The sequence below is a fragment of the Salvelinus alpinus genome, chromosome 4, assembly GCF_045679555.1.
Source record: "Salvelinus alpinus chromosome 4, SLU_Salpinus.1, whole genome shotgun sequence".
Classification (NCBI taxonomy): domain Eukaryota; kingdom Metazoa; phylum Chordata; class Actinopteri; order Salmoniformes; family Salmonidae; genus Salvelinus; species Salvelinus alpinus.
The window spans coordinates 11409828-11431380 of record NC_092089.1 but is presented as its reverse complement, the minus strand read 5'-3'; the positions used below and the strand labels follow the sequence as shown (position 1 = coordinate 11431380).

The following is a 21553-nucleotide window of genomic DNA, read 5'->3' as shown; positions in this document are numbered from 1 at the left end:
AAAGGAGACTAGACATCGACCACCCCACTACCACTATCAGATTACAGTTATAAAGGAGACTAGACATCTACCAGCCCACTACCACTATCAGATTAGAGCCATAAAAGAGACTAGACATCAACCACCCCACTACCACTATCAGATTAGAGCCATAAAAGAGACTAGACATCTACCAGCCCACTACCACTATCAGATTAGAGCCATAAAGGAGACTAGACATCTACCAGCCCACTACCACTATCAGATTAGAGCCATAAGGGAGACTAGAAATATACCAACCCACAACCACTATCAGATTAGAGCCATAAAGGAGACAAGACATCTACCATATCTACCACTATCAGATTAGAGCCATACAGGAGACTAGACATCAACCACCACAAAACCACTATCAGATTAGAGACACAAGGGAGACTAGACATCTACCACCCCACTACCACTATCAGATTAGAGTTATAAAGGAGACTAGACATCTACCACCCCACTACCACTATCAGATTAGAGCCATAAGGGAGACTAGACATCTTCCAGCCCACTACAACTATCAGATTAGAGCCACAAGGGAGACTAGACATCTACCAGCCCACTACCACTATCAGATTAGAGTTATAAAGGAGACTAGACATCTACCAACCCACAACCACTATCAGATTAGAGCCACAAGGGAGACTAGACATCTACCAGCCCACTACCACTATCAGATTAGAGCCACAAGGGAGACTAGACATCGACCACCTCACTACCACTATAAGATTAGAGCCATAAGGGAGACTAGAAATCTACCAACCCACTACCACTATCAGATTAGAGTTATAAAGGAGACTAGACAGCTACCAACCCACTACCACTATAAGATTAGAGCCACAAGGGAGACTAGACATCTACCAGCCCACTACAACTATCAGATTAGAGCCACAAGGGAGACTAGACATCTACCAGCCCACTACCACTATCAGATTAGAGTTATAAAGGAGACTAGACATCTACCAACCCACAACCACTATCAGATTAGAGCCACAAGGGAGACTAGACATCTACCAGCCCACTACCACTATCAGATTAGAGCCACAAGGGAGACTAGACATCGACCACCTCACTACCACTATAAGATTAGAGCCATAAGGGAGACTAGAAATCTACCAACCCACTACCACTATCAGATTAGAGCCATAAGGGAGACTAGATATCTACGACCCCACAACCACCATCATATTAGAGCCACAAAGGAGACTAGACATCTACCATATCGACCACTATCAGATTAGAGCCATAAAAGAGACTAGACATCGACCACCACACTATCAGATTAGAGTTATAAAGGAGACTAGACATCGACCACCCCACTACCACTATCAGATTAGAGCCATAAAGGAGACTATACATCGACCACCCCACTACCACTATCAGATTAGAGTTATAAAGGAGACTAGACATCGACCACCCCACTACCACTATCAGATTAGAGTTATAAAGGAGACTAGACATCTACCAACCCACAACGACTATCAGATTAGAGCCATTAGGGAGACTAGACATCTACCAGCCCACTACCACTATCAGATTAGAGCCATAAGGGAGACTAAACATCTACCACATCTACCACTATCCGATTAGAGTTATAAAAGAGACTAGACATCTACCAACCCAAAACCACTATCAGATTAGTGACGCAAGCGAGACTAGACATCTACCAACCCACAACCACTATCAGATTAGAGCCATAAAGGAGACTAGACATCTACCAACCCACAACCACTATCAGATTAGAGCCATTAGGGCGACTAGACATCTACCAGCCCACTACCACTATCAGATTAGAGCCATTAGGGCGACTAGACATCTACCAACCCACTACCACTATCAGATTAGAGCCATTAGGGAGACTAGACATCTACCAGCCCACTACCACTATCAGATTAGACGCATTAGGGAGACTAGACATCTACCAGCAAACTACCACTATCAGATTAGAGCATTAAGGGAGACTAGAAATATACCAACCCACTACCTCTATCAGATTAGAGCCACAAGGGAGACTAGACATCTACCAGCCCACTACAACTATCAGATTAGAGCCACAAGCGAGACTAGACATATACCACCCCACTACCACTATCAGATTAGAGCCATAAAGGAGACTAGACATTTACCAACCCACAACCACTATCAGATTAGAGCCAAAAAGGAGACTAGACATCTATCAACCCACAACCACTATCAGATTAGAGCCATAAGGGAGACTAGAGCCATACGGGAGACTAGATATCTACAACCCCACTACCACTATCAGATTAGAGCCACAAAGGAGACTAGACATCTACCAGCCCACTACCACTATCAGATTAGACCCATTAGGGAGACTAGACATCTACCAGCAAACTACAACTATCAGATTAGAGCCTTAAGGGAGACTAGAAATATACCAACCCACTACCTCTATCAGATTAGAGCCACAAGGGAGACTAGACATCTACCAGCCCACTACAACTATCAGATTAGAGCCACAAGCGAGACTAGACATATACCACCCCACTACCACTATCAGATTAGAGTTATAAAGGAGACTAGACATCTACCAGCCCACTACCACTATCAGATTAGAGCCATAAGGGAGACTAGACATCTACGACCCCACTACCACCATCATATTAGAGCCACAAAGGAGACTAGACACCTACCAACCCACAACCACTATCAGATTAGAGCCATAAAGGAGACTAGACATCTACCAGCCCACTACCACTATCAGATTAGAGCCATAAAGGAGACTAGACATCTACCAGCCCACTACCACTATCAGATTAGAGCCATAAGGGAGACTAGAAATATACCAACCCACTACCTCTATCAGATTAGAGCCACAAGGGAGACTAGACATCTACCAGCCCACTACAACTATCAGATTAGAGCCATAAGGGAGACTAGACATCTACGACCCCACTACCACTATCAGATTAGAGCCATAAAGGAGACTAGACATTTACCAACCCACAACCACTATCAGATTAGAGCCATAAAGGAGACTAGACATCTACCAGCCCACTACCACTATCAGATTAGAGCCATTAGGGCGACTAGACATCTACCAGCCCACTACCACTATCAGATTAGAGCCATTAGGGAGACTAGACATCTACCAGCCCACTACCACTATCAGATTAGACCCATTAGGGAGACTAGACATCTACCAGCAAACTACCACTATCAGATTAGAGCCTTAAGGGAGACTAGATATCTACCACCCCACTACCACTATCAGATTAGAGCCACAAGGGAGACTAGACATCGACCACCTCACTACCACTATAAGATTAGAGCCATAAGGGAGACTAGAAATCTACCAACCCACTACCACTATCAGATTAGAGCCATAAGGGAGACTAGATATCTACGACCCCACAACCACCATCATATTAGAGCCACAAAGGAGACTAGACATCTACCATATCGACCACTATCAGATTAGAGCCATAAAAGAGACTAGACATCGACCACCACACTATCAGATTAGAGTTATAAAGGAGACTAGACATCGACCACCCCACTACCACTATCAGATTAGAGCCATAAAGGAGACTATACATCGACCACCCCACTACCACTATCAGATTAGAGTTATAAAGGAGACTAGACATCGACCACCCCACTACCACTATCAGATTAGAGTTATAAAGGAGACTAGACATCTACCAACCCACAACGACTATCAGATTAGAGCCATTAGGGAGACTAGACATCTACCAGCCCACTACCACTATCAGATTAGAGCCATAAGGGAGACTAAACATCTACCACATCTACCACTATCCGATTAGAGTTATAAAAGAGACTAGACATCTACCAACCCAAAACCACTATCAGATTAGTGACGCAAGCGAGACTAGACATCTACCACCCCACTACCACTATCAGATTAGAGTTATAAAGGAGACTAGACATCTACCAACCCACAACCACTATCAGATTAGAGCCATAAAGGAGACTAGACATCTACCAACCCACAACCACTATCAGATTAGAGCCATTAGGGCGACTAGACATCTACCAGCCCACTACCACTATCAGATTAGAGCCATTAGGGCGACTAGACATCTACCAACCCACTACCACTATCAGATTAGAGCCATTAGGGAGACTAGACATCTACCAGCCCACTACCACTATCAGATTAGACGCATTAGGGAGACTAGACATCTACCAGCAAACTACCACTATCAGATTAGAGCATTAAGGGAGACTAGAAATATACCAACCCACTACCTCTATCAGATTAGAGCCACAAGGGAGACTAGACATCTACCAGCCCACTACAACTATCAGATTAGAGCCATAAAGGAGACTAGACATTTACCAACCCACAACCACTATCAGATTAGAGCCAAAAAGGAGACTAGACATCTATCAACCCACAACCACTATCAGATTAGAGCCATAAGGGAGACTAGAGCCATACGGGAGACTAGATATCTACAACCCCACTACCACTATCAGATTAGAGCCACAAAGGAGACTAGACATCTACCAGCCCACTACCACTATCAGATTAGACCCATTAGGGAGACTAGACATCTACCAGCAAACTACAACTATCAGATTAGAGCCTTAAGGGAGACTAGAAATATACCAACCCACTACCTCTATCAGATTAGAGCCACAAGGGAGACTAGACATCTACCAGCCCACTACAACTATCAGATTAGAGCCACAAGCGAGACTAGACATATACCACCCCACTACCACTATCAGATTAGAGTTATAAAGGAGACTAGACATCTACCAGCCCACTACCACTATCAGATTAGAGCCATAAGGGAGACTAGACATCTACGACCCCACTACCACCATCATATTAGAGCCACAAAGGAGACTAGACACCTACCAACCCACAACCACTATCAGATTAGAGCCATAAAGGAGACTAGACATCTACCAGCCCACTACCACTATCAGATTAGAGCCATAAAGGAGACTAGACATCTACCAGCCCACTACCACTATCAGATTAGAGCCATAAGGGAGACTAGAAATATACCAACCCACTACCTCTATCAGATTAGAGCCACAAGGGAGACTAGACATCTACCAGCCCACTACAACTATCAGATTAGAGCCATAAGGGAGACTAGACATCTACGACCCCACTACCACTATCAGATTAGAGCCATAAAGGAGACTAGACATTTACCAACCCACAACCACTATCAGATTAGAGCCATAAAGGAGACTAGACATCTACCAGCCCACTACCACTATCAGATTAGAGCCATTAGGGCGACTAGACATCTACCAGCCCACTACCACTATCAGATTAGAGCCATTAGGGAGACTAGACATCTACCAGCCCACTACCACTATCAGATTAGACCCATTAGGGAGACTAGACATCTACCAGCAAACTACCACTATCAGATTAGAGCCTTAAGGGAGACTAGATATCTACCACCCCACTACCACTATCAGATTAGAGTTATAAAGGAGACTAGACATCTACCAACCCACAACCACTATCAGATTAGAGCCATAAAGGAGACTAGACATCTACCAACCCACAACCACTATCAGATTAGAGCCATAAAGGAGACTAGACATCGACCAACCCACAACCACTATCAGATTAGAGCCATTAGGGAGACTAGACATCTACCAACCCACAACCACTATCAGATTAGAGCCATAAAGGAGACTAGACATCTACCAACCCACTACCTCGATCAGGTTAGAGCCAAAAAGGAGACTAGACATCTACCAGCCCACAACCACTATCAGATTAGAGCCATAAAGGAGACTAGACATCTACCAGCCCACTACCACTATCAGATTATAGTTATAAAGGAGACTAGACATCTACCAACCCACAACCACTATCAGATTAGAGCCATAAAGGAGACTAGACATCTACCAACCCACAACCACTATCAGATTAGAGCCATAAAAGAGACTAGACATCTACCAGCCCACAACCACTATCAGATTAGAGCCATAAGGGAGACTAGAGCCATACGGGAGACTAGATATCTACAACCCCACTACCACCATCATATTAGAGCCACAAAGGAGACTAGACATCTACCAGCCCACTACCACTATCAGATTAGACCCATTAGGGAGACTAGACATCTACCAGCAAACTACCACTATCAGATTAGAGCCTTAAGGGAGACTAGAAATATACCAACCCACTACCTCTATCAGATTAGAGCCACAAGGGAGACTAGACATCTACCAGCCCACTACAACTATCAGATTAGAGCCACAAGCGAGACTAGACATATACCACCCCACTACCACTATCAGATTAGAGTTATAAAGGAGACTAGACATCTACCAGCCCACTACCACTATCAGATTAGAGCCATAAGGGAGACTAGACATCTACGACCCCACTACCACCATCATATTAGAGCCACAAAGGAGACTAGACACCTACCAACCCACAACCACTATCAGATTAGAGCCATAAAGGAGACTAGACATCTACCAGCCCACTACCACTATCAGATTAGAGCCATAAAGGAGACTAGACATCTACCAGTTGAAGCTCGCATCCGCTACAAGACCATGGTGCTTGCCTACGGAGCTGTGAGGGGAACGGCACCTCCGTACCTTCAGGCTCTGATCAGGCCCTACACCCAAACAAGGGCACTGCGTTCATCCACCTCTGGCCTGCTCGCCTCCCTACCTCTGAGGAAGTACAGTTCCCGCTCAGCCCAGTCAAAACTGTTCGCTGCTCTGGCACCCCAATGGTGGAACAAACTCCCTCACGACGCCAGGTCAGCGGAGTCAATCACCACCTTCCGGAGACACCTGAAACCCCACCTCTTTAAGGAATACCTAGGATAGGATAAAGTAATCCTCCTAACCCCCCCCTCCCCCTTAAAAGAGTTAGATGCACTATTGTAAAGTGGTTGTTCCACTGGATATCATAAGGTGAATGCACCAATTTGTAAGTCGCTCTGGATAAGAGCGTCTGCTAAATGACTTAAATGTAAATGTACCAGCCCACTACCACTATCAGATTAGAGCTATAAAGGAGACTAGATATCTACCACCCCACTATCACTATCAGATTAGAGTTATAAAGGAGACTAGACATCTACCAGCCCACTACCACTATCAGATTAGAGCCATTAGGGAGACTAGATATCTACCAGCCCACTACCACTATCAGATTAGAGCCATTAGGGCGACTAGACATCTACCAGCCCACTACCACTATCAGATTAGACCCATTAGGGAGACTAGACATCTACCAGCAAACTACCACTATCAGATTAGAGCCTTAAGGGAGACTATAAATATACCAACCCACTACCTCTATCAGATTAGAGCCACAAGGGAGACTAGACATCTACCAGCCCACTACAACTATCAGATTAGAGCCACAAGCGAGACTAGACATATACCACCCCACTACCACTATCAGATTAGAGTTATAAAGGAGACTAGACATCTACCAGCCCACTACCACTATCAGATTAGAGCCATAAGGGAGACTAGACATCTACGACCCCACTACCAATATCAGATTAGAGCCATAAAGGAGACTAGACATTTACCAACCCACAACCACTATCAGATTAGAGCCATAAAGGAGACTAGACATCTACCAGCCCACTACCACTATCAGATTAGAGCCATTAGGGAGACTAGACATCTACCAGCCCACTACCACTATCAGATTAGAGCCATTAGGGCGACTAGACATCTACCAGCCCACTACCACTATCAGATTAGAGCCATAAAGGAGACTAGACATCTACCAGCCCACTACCACTATCAGATTATAGTTATAAAGGAGACTAGACATCTACCAACCCACAACCACTATCAGATTAGAGCCATAAAGGAGACTAGACATCTACCAACCCACAACCACTATCAGATTAGAGCCATAAAAGAGACTAGACATCTACCAGCCCACAACCACTATCAGATTAGAGCCATAAGGGAGACTAGAGCCATACGGGAGACTAGATATCTACAACCCCACTACCACCATCATATTAGAGCCACAAAGGAGACTAGACATCTACCAGCCCACTACCACTATCAGATTAGACCCATTAGGGAGACTAGACATCTACCAGCAAACTACCACTATCAGATTAGAGCCTTAAGGGAGACTAGAAATATACCAACCCACTACCTCTATCAGATTAGAGCCACAAGGGAGACTAGACATCTACCAGCCCACTACAACTATCAGATTAGAGCCACAAGCGAGACTAGACATATACCACCCACCTACCACTATCAGATTAGAGTTATAAAGGAGACTAGACATCTACCAGCCCACTACCACTATCAGATTAGAGCCATAAGGGAGACTAGACATCTACGACCCCACTACCACCATCATATTAGAGCCACAAAGGAGACTAGACACCTACCAACCCACAACCACTATCAGATTAGAGCCATAAAGGAGACTAGACATCTACCAGCCCACTACCACTATCAGATTAGAGCCATAAAGGAGACTAAACATCTACCAGCCCACTACCACTATCAGATTAGAGCTATAAGGGAGACTAGATATCTACCACCCAACTACCACTATCAGATTAGAGTTATAAAGGAGACTAGACATCTACCAACCCACAACCACTATCAGATTAGAGCCATTAGGGAGACTAGACATCTACCAGCCCACTACCACTATCAGATTATAGTTATAAAGGAGACTAGACATCTACCAACCCACAACCACTATCAGATTAGAGCCATAAAGGAGACTAGACATCTACCAACCCACAACCACTATCAGATTAGAGCCATAAAAGAGACTAGACATCTACCAGCCCACAACCACTATCAGATTAGAGCCATAAGGGAGACTAGAGCCATACGGGAGACTAGATATCTACAACCCCACTACCACCATCATATTAGAGCCATAAAGGAGACTAGACATCTACCAGCCCACTACCACTATCAGATTAGACCCATTAGGGAGACTAGACATCTACCAGCAAACTACCACTATCAGATTAGAGCCTTAAAGGAGACTAGAAATATACCAACCCACTACCTCTATCAAATTAGAGCCACAAGGGAGACTAGACATCTACCAGCCCACTACAACTATCAGATTAGAGCCACAAGCGAGACTAGACATATACCACCCCACTACCACTATCAGATTAGAGTTATAAAGGAGACTAGACATCTACCAGCCCACTACCACTATCAGATTAGAGCCATAAGGGAGACTAGACATCTACGACCCCACTACCACCATCATATTAGAGCCACAAAGGAGACTAGACACCTACCAACCCACAACCACTATCAGATTAGAGCCATAAAGGAGACTAGACATCTACCAGCCCACTACCACTATCAGATTAGAGCCATAAAGGAGACTAGACATCTACCAGCCCACTACCACTATCAGATTAGAGCTATAAGGGAGACTAGATATCTACCACCCCACTACCACTATCAGATTAGAGTTATAAAGGAGACTAGACATCTACCAACACACAACCACTATCAGATTAGAGCCATTAGGGAGACTAGACATCTACCAGCCCACTACCACTATCAGATTAGAGCCATTAGGGAGACTAGATATCTACCAGCCCACTACCACTATCAGATTAGAGCCATTAGGGCGACTAGACATCTACCAGCCCACTACCACTATCAGATTAGAGCCATTAGGGAGACTAGACATCTACCAGCCCACTACCACTATCAGATTAGACCCATTAGGGAGACTAGACATCTACCAGCAAACTACCACTATCAGATTAGAGCCTTAAGGGAGACTATAAATATACCAACCCACTACCTCTATCAGATTAGAGCCACAAGGGAGACTAGACATCTACCAGCCCACTACAACTATCAGATTAGAGCCACAAGCGAGACTAGACATATACCACCCCACTACCACTATCAGATTAGAGTTATAAAGGAGACTAGACATCTACCAGCCCACTACCACTATCAGATTAGAGCCATAAGGGAGACTAGACATCTACGACCCCACTACCAGTATCAGATTAGAGCCATAAAGGAGACTAGACATTTACCAACCCACAACCACTATCAGATTAGAGCCATAAAGGAGACTAGACATCTACCAGCCCACTACCACTATCAGATTAGAGCCATTAGGGAGACTAGACATCTACCAGCCCACTACCACTATCAGATTAGAGCCATTAGGGCGACTAGACATCTACCAGCCCACTACCACTATCAGATTAGAGCCATTAGGGAGACTAGACATCTACCAGTTCACTACCACTATCAGATTAGACCCATTAGGGAGACTAAACATCTACCAGCAAACTACCACTATCAGATTAGAGCCTTAAGGGAGACTAGATATCTACCACCCCACTACCACTATCAGATTAGAGTTATAAAGGAGACTAGACATCTACCAACCCACAACCACTATCAGATTAGAGCCATAAGGGAGACTAGACATCTACCACCCCACTACCACTATCAGATTAGAGCCATAAAGGAGACTAGACATCTACCAACCCACAACCACTATCAGATTAGAGCCATTAGGAAGACTAGACATCTACCAACCCACAACCACTATCAGATTAGAGCCATAAAGGAGACTAGACATCTACCAACCCACTACCACTATCAGATTATAGTTATAAAGGAGACTAGACATCTACCAACCCACAACCACTGGCAGATTAGAGCCATAAAGGAGACTAGACATCTACCAGCCCACTACCACTATCAGATTAGAGCCATAAAGGAGACTAGACATCTACCAGCCCACTACCACTATCAGATTAGAGCCATAAAAGATACTAGACATCTACCAACCCACAACCACTATCAGATTAGAGTTATAAAGGAGACTAGACATCTACCACAATCAGATTAGAGCCAAAAAGGAGACTAGACATCTACCAACCCACTACCACTATCAGATTAGAGCCTTTAGGGAGACTAGACATCTACCACTCCACTACCACTATCAGATTAGAGCCATAAGGGAGACTAGACATCTACCAGCAAACTACCACTATCAGATTAGAGCCATAAGGGAGACTAGACATCTACCAGCAAACTACCTCTATCAGTTTAGAGCCATAAAAAATACTAGACATCTACCACAATCAGATTAGAGCCATAAAGGACACTAGACATCAACCACCACAAAAACACTATCAGATTAGTGACACAAGCGAGACTAGACATCTACCACCCCACTACCACTATCAAATTAGAGTTATAAAGGAGACTAGACATCGACCACCCCACTACCACTATCAGATTAGAGCCATAAGGGAGACTAGATATCTACCACCCCACTACCACTATCAGATTAGAGTTATAAAGGAGACTAGAAATCTACCAACCCACTACCACTATCAGATTAGAGACGTAAAGGAGACTAGACATCTACCAGCCCACTACCACTATCATATTAGAGCCACAAAGGAGACTAGACATCTACCAAATCTACCACTATCAGATTAGAGCCATAAAGGAGACTAGACATCAACCACCACAAAACCACTATCAGATTAGAGACACAAGGGAGACTAGACATCTACCACCCCACTACCACTATCAGATTAGAGTTATAAAGGAGACTAGAAATCGACCACCCCACAACCACTATCAGATTAGAGCCATAAGGGAGACTAGACATCGACCACCCCACTACCACTATCAGATTAGAGTTATAAAGGAGACTAGACATCTACCACCCCACTACCACTATCAGATTAGAGTTATAAAGGAGACTAGAAATCGACCACCACAAAACCACTATCAGATTAGTGACACAAGCGAAACTAGACATCTACCACCCCACTACCACTATCAGATTAGAGTTATAAAGGAGACTAGACATCGACCACCCCACTACCACTATCAGATTAGAGTTATAAAGGAGACTAGGTATCTACCACCCCACTACCACTATCAGATTAGAGTTATAAAGGAGACTAGAAATCTACCACTATCAAATTAGAGCCTTTAGGGAGACTAGACATCGACCGCCCCACTACCTCTATCAGATTAGAGCCATAAAGGAGACTAGACATCTACCACAATCAGATTAGAGACAAAAAGGAGACTAGACATCTACCAGCCCACTACCACTATCAGATTAGAGCCATATGGGAGACTAGATATCTACAACCCCACTACCACCATCAGATTAGAGCCATAAAGGAGACTACACATGAACCACCACAAAACCACTATCAGATTAGAGCCACAAGGGAGACTAGACATCTACCAGCCCACTACAACTATCAGATTAGAGCCACAAGGGAGTCTAGACATCGACCACCCCACTACCACTATAAGATTAGAGCCATAAGGGAGACTAGAAATATACCAACCCACTACCGTTTTTAGATTAGAGCCATTAGGGAGACTAGACATCGACCACCCCACTACCACTATCAGATTAGAGCCATAAAGGAGACTACACATGAACCACCACAAAACCACTATCAGATTAGAGCCACAAGGGAGACTAGACATCGACCAACCCACTACCACTATCAGATTAGAGCCACAAGGGAGACTAGATATCTTCGACCCCACTACCACCATCAGATTAGAGCCATAAAGAAGACTAGACATCAACCACCCCACTACAACTATCAGATTAGAGCCATCAGGGACACTAGACATCTACCACCGCACTACCACTATCAGATTAGAGCCATTACGGAGACTAGACATCGACCCATATCAGACTAGAGCCATAAGGGAAACTAGACATCTAGCACCCCACTACCACTATCAGATTAGAGTTATAAAGGAGACTAGACATCAACTACCACAAAACCACTATCAGATTAAAGCCATAAAGGAGACTAGACATCAACCACCCCACTACCACTATCAGATTAGAGCCATCAGGGAGACTAGACATCTACCAGCCCACTACCACTATCAGATTAGAGTCATTAGGGAGCCTAGACATCTACAACTATCACATTTGAGCCACAAGGGAGACTAGCTATCTACCACTATCAGATTAGAGCCATAAAGGAGACTAGACATCTACCACTATCAGATTAGAGCCATAAAGGAGACTAGATATCTACCACTATCAGATGTAGCATTTGTTTGTTGTCCTCCCACTTTTGGTTCTGAACACTAATGAACTTGTAATTGTTGCAGATTTGTTGTTGTATTAATATTTATCGTTGAATATATTAGCATAGCAAACAAATATATAATACACGCTTAGGCTGTCCAGATGTCCTCATAGGAGAACCATTTGAAGAACCATTCTTGGTTCCAGGTAGATCTCCAGTCAGTCAGGTTGTAACTGTAAAGGACTGTGGTCATGTCTTGTCTCCTCCAGTCAGTCAGGTTGTTACTGTAAAGGACTGTGGTCATGTCTAGTCTCCTCCAGTCAGTCAGGTTGTAATGTAAAGGACTGTGGTCATGTCTAGTCTCCTCCAGTCAGTCAGGTTGTAACTGTAAAGGACTGTGGTCATGTCTAGTCTCCTCCAGTCAGTCAGGTTGTAACTGTAAAGGACTGTGGTCATGTCTAGTCTCCTCCAGTCAGTCAGGTTGTAACTGTAAAGGACTGTGGTCATGTGTAGTCTCCTCCAGTCAGTCAGGTTGTAACTGTAAAGGACTGTGGTCATGTCTAGTCTCCTCCAGTCAGTCAGGTTGTAATGTAAAGGACTGTGGTCATGTCTAGTCTCCTCCAGTCAGTCAGGTTGTAACTGTAAAGGACTGTGGTCATGTCTAGTCTCCTCCAGTCAGTCAGGTTGTAACTGTAAAGGACTGTGGTCATGTCTAGTCTCCTCCAGTCAGTCAGGTTGTAACTGTAAAGGACTGTGGTCATGTCTCCTCCAGTCAATCAGGTTGTATCTGTAAAGGACTGTGGTCATGTCTAGTCTCCTCCAGTCAGTCAGGTTGTAACTGTAAAGGACTGTGGTCATGTCTGGTCTCCTCCAGTCAGTCAGGTTGTAACTGTAAAGGACAGTGGTCATGTCTAGTCTCCTCCAGTCAGTCAGGTTGTAACTGTAATGGACTGTGGTCATGTCTCCTCCAGTCAGTCAGGTTGTAACTGTAAAGAGCCGTGCTATGTGGCAGCAGAGAGCACATGAACCCAGAGAGAGCAGGTCTGTCGTCGTTCCAAATGGCACCCTATTCCCTATATAGTGCACTACTTTTGTTGGTGCCCTTTATAGGGAATAGGGTGCCATTTGGGACGTAAATATGATTTATGTTACTGCCTCCTAGCAGACACACAGCACCATGCCAGATGCTATTACAGTATTACAAGTGTCATGGCCAGGATAAATCACAACAGTTACTGCCTACATTTAGGAAATTACCTGCACGCTTCCCTCTCTAACGACCATGAAAACATCAGATTTCATGTTCTGACAAGATTTAATCTGACCCTTCCAACCCTGACCTGGTCCCGCTTCCTGGACAACAAATCATTCATACTGAATTCACTCCGTTTTAGGAACAGGTTTGTTATATGGGTGCGTGGGGGGTGGGTGGGTGGGTGGGTGGGGGGGGGGGGGGGGTTGACTAGTGAGTAAGAGATCAGCCCTGTTCTTACAACTGGGGGAAACACTAGTTTCCTCAGGTAACACTACAAGATACCCAGTCAAAAAGCCTGTTGTTTTCCTCTGGAAGCCCCCACGCTGCGTGAATGAATATCATTATCAAGAGGAATAAAATGTTAGCCTGCGTCCTGAAATGCCATCCGATTCCCTAAATGAGTGCACTTTGTTTAATTAACCAGAGCCTGCATAGAGCACCATATAGGGAATAGGGTGCCACTTCAGACCCTATAAAGGGAATAGGGTGCCATTTCAGACCCTATAAAGGGAATAGGGTGCCATTTCAGACACTATAAAGGGAATAGGGTGCCACTTCAGACCCTATAAAGGGAATAGGGTGCCATTTCAGACACTATAAAGGGAATAGGGTGCCACTTCATACACTATAAAGGGAATAGGGTGCCACTTCAGACACTATAAAGGGAATAGGGTGCCACTTCATACACAGTCCTACTCAGTGGACTCATTTCTCAGTGAAATAAGTCACTGTTTGAACACGCAGTCAGAGGAAGATGAAGGTGTGTGTGTGTGTGTGTGTGTGTGTGTGTGTGTGTGTGTGTGTGTGTGTGTGTGTGTGTGTGTGTGTGTGTGTGTGTGTGTGTGTGTGTGTGTGTGTGTGTGTGTGTGTTTGTGTGTGTGTGTGTGTGTGTTCCTCACTGGAGTAGCTGAGTCTGAAGCCCCCTGGTGTGTGGATGAATGTGTGTGTGTGTGTGTGTGTGTGTGTGTGTGTGTGTGTGTGTGTGTGTGTGTGTGTGTGTGTGTGTGTGTGTGTGTGTGTGTGTGTGTGTGTGTGTGTGTGTGTGTGTGTGTGTGTGTTCCTCACTGGAGTAGCTGAGTCTGAAGCCCCCTGCTGTGTGCTCCTGGTCTGAGTAGAACTCCAGCCACAGATGATTGGAGGTGGAGGTGAGAACCAGGCCTAACATGGTGGAGCCGGTGTAGGTCCCCAGAACAGCAGCAGAACTGTCCCCTCCATCATAGACCTGCAGAGAGGAGACAGCAGGGGGTTAACATCAAATCCACCCACCCATTCATTCATCCATTCATTCATTCATCCATCCATCAATCCATCCGTTCATCCACCCATCCATCCATCCATCCATCCATCCATTCATTCATTCATCCATCCATCAATCCATCCGTTCATCCATCCGTTCATCCATCCATCCATCCATCCATCCATCCATCCATCCATTCATTCATTCATTCATCCATCCACCCATTCATCCATCCATCCATCCCTCCCTCCCTCCACCCATTCATTCATCCATCCCTCCATCCGTCCATCCATCCATCCGTTCATCCATCAATTCATCCATCCATCCATTCTACCCCCAAGCCATAAGACTCCTGAACAGCTAATCAAAGGGCTTACCCAGACTCCCCTCTTTTACGCTGCTGCTACCCAGACTCCCCTCTTTTACGGTACCCCTCATGTATATAACCTCGCTTATTATTTTACTGCTGCTGTTTAATTATTTGTTACTTTTATTTGATTTTTTTCTTCTATTTTTTTTACTTACCACTTATTATTTTTTATGAACTTCTTAAAGCTGTTGATTTAAGGGCCTGTAAGACTGTTGTATTCGGCACGTGTGACAAATACAATTTTAATTGATTTGAAGTATGTACCTGTAGATATTCTGTAATCTGTTCATACAGAAAGAGAAACACGGAAGTGTAATTATGCAACGTATCTCATTTCAAACTGATCTCAGGAACAAGACTGTTTAAAAAAAATTAAAATATTCTGTAAATGTAAAAGGCACACTCAGAATCTTCCTCTGATATATTATACACTGTCAATGAAAAAAAAGAGGGAGAGGTAGAATACAAGAGGAGAAGGAACGAGAGAGAAGAGAAAAGAGAGAATTAAAAAAAGGCGGAGAGGTAGAATACAAGAGGAGAAGGAACGAGAGAGTAGAGAAAAGAGAGAATGAAAAAAAGGGGGAGAGGTAGAATACAAGAGGAGAAGGAACGAGAGAGAAGAGAAAAGAGAGAATTAAAAAAAGGCGGAGAGGTAGAATACAAGAGGAGAAGGAACGAGAGAGAAGAGAAAAGAGAGAATTAAAAAAAGGGGGAGAGGTAGAATACAAGAGGAGAAGGAACGAGAGAGAAGAGAAAAGAGAGAATGAAAAAAAGGGGGAGAGGTAGAATACAAGAGGAGAAGGAACGAGAGAGTAGAGAAAAGAGAGAATGAAAAAAAGGGGGAGAGGTAGAATACAAGAGGAGAAGGAACGAGAGAGAAGAGAAAAGAGAGAATGAAAAAAAGGGGGAGAGGTAGAATACAAGAGGAGAAGGAACGAGAGAGAAGAGAAAAGAGAGAATGAAAAAAGGGGGAGAGGTAGAATACAAGGAGAAGGAACGAGAGAGAAGAGAAAAGAGAGAATGAAAAAAAGGGGGAGAGGTAGAATACAAGAGGAGAAGGAACGAGAGAGAAGAGAAAAGAGAGAATGAAAAAAGGGGGAGAGGTAGAATACAAGAGGAGAAGGAACGAGAGAGAAGAGAAAAGAGAGAATGAAAAAAAGGGGGAGAGGTAGAATACAAGAGGAGAAGGAACGAGAGAGTAGAGAAAAGAGAGAATGAAAAAAAGGGGGAGAGGTAGAATACAAGAGGAGAAGGAACGAGAGAGTAGAGAAAAGAGAGAATGAAAAAAAGGGGGAGAGGTAGAATACAAGAGGAGAAGGAACGAGAGAGTAGAGAAAAGAGAGAATGAAAAAAAGGGGGAGAGGTAGAATACAAGAGGAGAAGGAACGAGAGAGAAGAGAAAAGAGAGAATGAAAAAAAGGGGGAGAGGTAGAATACAAGAGGAGAAGGAACGAGAGAGAAGAGAAAAGAGAGAATGAAAAAAGGGGGAGAGGTAGAATACAAGGAGAAGGAACGAGAGAGAAGAGAAAAGAGAGAATGAAAAAAAGGGGGAGAGGTAGAATACAAGAGGAGAAGGAACGAGAGAGAAGAGAAAAGAGAGAATGAAAAAAGGGGGAGAGGTAGAATACAAGAGAAGAAGGAACGAGAGAGAAGAGAAAATAGAGAATGAAAAAAAGGGGGAGAGGTAGAGTACAAGAGGAGAAGGAACGGAGAGAGAAGAGAAAAGAGAGAATGAAAAAAAGGGGGAGAGGTAGAATACATGAGGAGAAGGAACGAGAGAGAAGAGAGAGAATGGAAAAAAAGGGGGAGAGGGAGAATACAAGAGGAGAAGGAATGAGAGAGAAGAGAAAAGAGAGAATGAAAAAAGAGGGAGAGGTAGAATACAAGAGGAGAAGGAACGAGAGAGAAGAGAAAAGAGAGAATGAAAAAAAGGGGGAGAGGTAGAATACAAGAGGAGAAGGAACGACAGAGAAGAGAAAAGAGAGAATGAAAAAAGGGGGAGAGGTAGAATACAAGGAGAAGGAACGAGAGAGAAGAGAAAAGAGAGAATGAAAAAAAGGGGGAGAGGTAGAATACAAGAGGAGAAGGAACGAGAGAGAAGAGAAAAGAGAGAATGAAAAAAAGGGGTAGAGGTAGAATACAAGAGGAGAAGGAACGAGAGAGAAGAGAAAAGAGAGAATGAAAAAAAGGGGGAGAGGTAGAATACAAGAGGAGAAGGAACGAGAGAGAAGAGAGAGAATGGAAAAAAGGGGGAGAGGGAGAATACAAGAGGAGAAGGAACGAGAGAGAAGAGAAAAGAGAGAATAAAAAAGAGAGAGATGTAGAATAGAGGAGGAGGAACGAGAGAGAAGAGAAAAGAGAGAATGAAAAAAAGGGGGAGAGGTAGAATACAAGAGGAGAAGGAACGAGAGAGAAGAGAGAGAATGGAAAAAAAGGGGGAGAGGGAGAATACAAGAGGAGAAGGAACGAGAGAGAAGAGAAAAGAGAGAATGAAAAAAGAGGGAGAGGTAGAATACAAGAGGAGAAGGAACGAGAGAGAAGAGAAAAGAGAGAATGAAAAAAAGGGGGAGAGGTAGAATACAAGAGGAGAAGGAACGACAGAGAAGAGAAAAGAGAGAATGAAAAAAGGGGGAGAGGTAGAATACAAGGAGAAGGAACGAGAGAGAAGAGAAAAGAGAGAATGAAAAAAAGGGGGAGAGGTAGAATACAAGAGGAGAAGGAACGAGAGAGAAGAGAAAAGAGAGAATGAAAAAAAGGGGTAGAGGTAGAATACAAGAGGAGAAGGAACGAGAGAGAAGAGAAAAGAGAGAATGAAAAAAGAGGGAGAGGTAGAATACAAGAGGAGAAGGAACGAGAGAGAAGAGAAAAGAGAGAATGAAAAAAAGGGGGAGAGGTAGAATACAAGAGGAGAAGGAACGAGAGAGAAGAGAGAGAATGGAAAAAAGTGGGAGAGGGAGAATACAAGAGGAGAAGGAACGAGAGAGAAGAGAAAAGAGAGAATAAAAAAGAGAGAGAGGTAGAATAGAGGAGGAGGAACGAGAGAGAAGAGAAAAGAGAGAATGAAAAAAAGGGGGAGAGGTAGAATACAAGAGGGGAAGGAACGAGAGAGAAGAGAAAAGAGAGAATGAAAAAAGGGGGAGAGGTAGAATACAAGGAGAAGGAACGAGAGAGAAGAGAAAAGAGAGAATGAAAAAAAGGGGGAGAGGTAGAATACAAGAGGAGAAGGAACGAGAGAGAAGAGAAAAGAGAGAATGAAAAAAGGGGGAGAGGTAGAATACAAGAGGAGAAGGAAGGAGAGAGAAGAGAAAAGAGAGAATGTAAAAAGAGGGAGAGGTAGAATACAAGAGGAGAAGGAACGAGAGAGAAGAGAAAAGAGAGAATTAAAAAAAGGGGGAGAGGTAGAATACAAGAGGAGAAGGAACGAGAGAGAAGAGAAAAGAGAGAATGAAAAAAGAGGGAGAGGTAGAATACAAGAAGAGAAGGAACGAGAGAGAAGAGAAAAGAGAGAATGAAAAAAAGGGGGAGAGGTAGAATACAAGAGGAGAAGGAACGAGAAAGAAGAGAAAAGAGAGAATGAAAAAAAGGGGGAGAGGTAGAATACAAGAGGAGAAGGAACGAGAGAGAAGAGAGAGAATGGAAAAAAGGGGGAGAGGTAGAATACAAGAGGAGAAGGAAGGAGAGAGAAGAGAAAAGAGAGAATGAAAAAAGAGGGAGAGGTAGAATACAAGAGGAGAAGGAACAAGAGAGAATAGAAAAGAGAGAATGAAAAAAAGGGGGAGAGGTAGAATACAAGAGGAGAAGGAACAAGAGAGAAGAGAGAGAATGGAAAAAAAAGGGGGAGAGGGAGAATACAAGAGGAGAAGGAACGAGAGAGAAGAGAAAAGAGAGAATGAAAAAAGAGGGAGAGGTAGAATACAAGAGGAGAAGGAACGAGAGAGAAGAGAAAAGAGAGAATGAAAAAAAGGGGGAGAGGTAGAATACAAGAGGAGAAGGAACGAGAGAGAAGAGAAAAGAGAGAATGAAAAAAGAGGGAGAGGTAGAATACAAGAAGAGAAGGAACGAGAGAGAAGAGAAAAGAGAGAATGAAAAAAAGGGGGAGAGGTAGAATACAAGAGGAGAAGGAACGAGAAAGAAGAGAAAAGAGAGAATGAAAAAAAGGGGGAGAGGTAGAATACAAGAGGAGAAGGAACGAGAGAGAAGAGAGAGAATGGAAAAAAGGGGGAGAGGGAGAATACAAGAGGAGAAGGAACGAGAGAGAAGAGAAAAGAGAGAATAAAAAAGAGGGAGAGGTAGAATAGAGGAGGAGGAACGAGAGAGAAGAGAAAAGAGAGAATGAAAAAAGAGGGAGAGGTAGAATACAAAAGGAGAAGGAACAAGAGAGAAGAGAAAAGAGAGAATGAAAAAAAGGGGGAGAGGTAGAATACAAGAGGAGAAGGAACGAGAGAGAAGAGAAAAGAGAGAATGAAAAAAGAGGGAGAGGTAGAATACAAGAAGAGAAGGAACGAGAGAGAAGAGAAAAGAGAGAATGAAAAAAAGGGGGAGAGGTAGAATACAAGAGGAGAAGGAACGAGAAAGAAGAGAAAAGAGAGAATGAAAAAAAGGGGGAGAGGTAGAATACAAGAGGAGAAGGAACGAGAGAGAAGAGAGAGAATGGAAAAAAGGGGGAGAGGGAGAATACAAGAGGAGAAGGAACGAGAGAGAAGAGAAAAGAGAGAATAAAAAAGAGGGAGAGGTAGAATAGAGGAGGAGGAACGAGAGAGAAGAGAAAAGAGAGAATGAAAAAAAGGGGGAGAGGTAGAATACAAGAGGAGAAGGAACGAGAGAGAAGAGAAAAGAGAGAATGAAAAAAGGGGGAGAGGTAGAATACAAGGAGAAGGAACGAGAGAGAAGAGAAAAGAGAGAATGAAAAAAAGGGGGAGAGGTAGAATACAAGAGGAGAAGGAACGAGAGAGAAGAGAAAAGAGAGAATGAAAAAAGGGGGAGAGGTAGAATACAAGAGGAGAAGGAACGAGAGAGAAGAGAAAAGAGAGAATGTAAAAAGAGGGAGAGGTAGAATACAAGAGGAGAAGGAACGAGAGAGAAGAGAAAAGAGAGAATGAAAAAAAGGGGGAGAGGTAGAATACAAGAGGAGAAGGAACGACAGAGAAGAGAAAAGAGAGAATGAAAAAAAGGGGGAGAGGTAGAATACAAGAGGAGAAGGAACGAGAGAGAAGAGAAAAGAGAGAATGAAAAAAGGGGGAGAGGTAGAATACAAGGAGAAGGAACGAGAGAGAAGAGAAAAGAGAGAATGAAAAAAGGGGGAGAGGTAGAATACAAGAGGAGAAGGAACGAGAGAGAAGAGAAAAGAGAGAATGAAAAAAGGGGGAGAGGTAGAATACAAGAGAAGAAGGAACGAGAGAGAAGAGAAAAGAGAGAATGAAAAAAGGGGGAGAGGTAGAATACAAGAGAAGAAGGAACGAGAGAGAAGAGAAAAGAGAGAATGAAAAAAGAGGGAGAGGTAGAATACAAGAGGAGAAGGAACGAGAGAGAAGAGAAAAGAGAGAATGAAAAAAAGGGGGAGAGGTAGAATACAAGAGGAGAAGGAACGAGAGAGAAAAGAGAGAATGAAAAAAAGGGGGTGTCATTACCTTGAGAAT

General features: G+C 43.7%; 2 protein-coding genes across 2 annotated transcripts in view; both read right to left on the bottom strand.

The window, feature by feature from the left end:
- The window catches only part of LOC139572868 (CUB and sushi domain-containing protein 3-like), a 1528140-nt gene that overhangs the window by 1022196 nt on the left and 484391 nt on the right, over positions 1–21553 (bottom strand). The gene's annotated exons all lie outside the window — the stretch shown is intronic.
- LOC139572232 (CUB and sushi domain-containing protein 3-like) overlaps positions 14727–21553 on the bottom strand; it is a 19945-nt gene continuing 13118 nt past the window's right edge. Inside the window, exons 5-7 of the mRNA XM_071394884.1 lie at positions 21545–21553; positions 15376–15532; positions 14727–14737 (exon numbers count right to left, since the gene is read on the bottom strand). The exon at positions 21545–21553 is cut by the window's right edge and continues 161 nt beyond it. Coding sequence (XP_071250985.1) covers positions 14727–14737; positions 15376–15532; positions 21545–21553 — 177 coding nt within the window. The remainder of the gene's footprint in view (positions 14738–15375; positions 15533–21544) is intronic.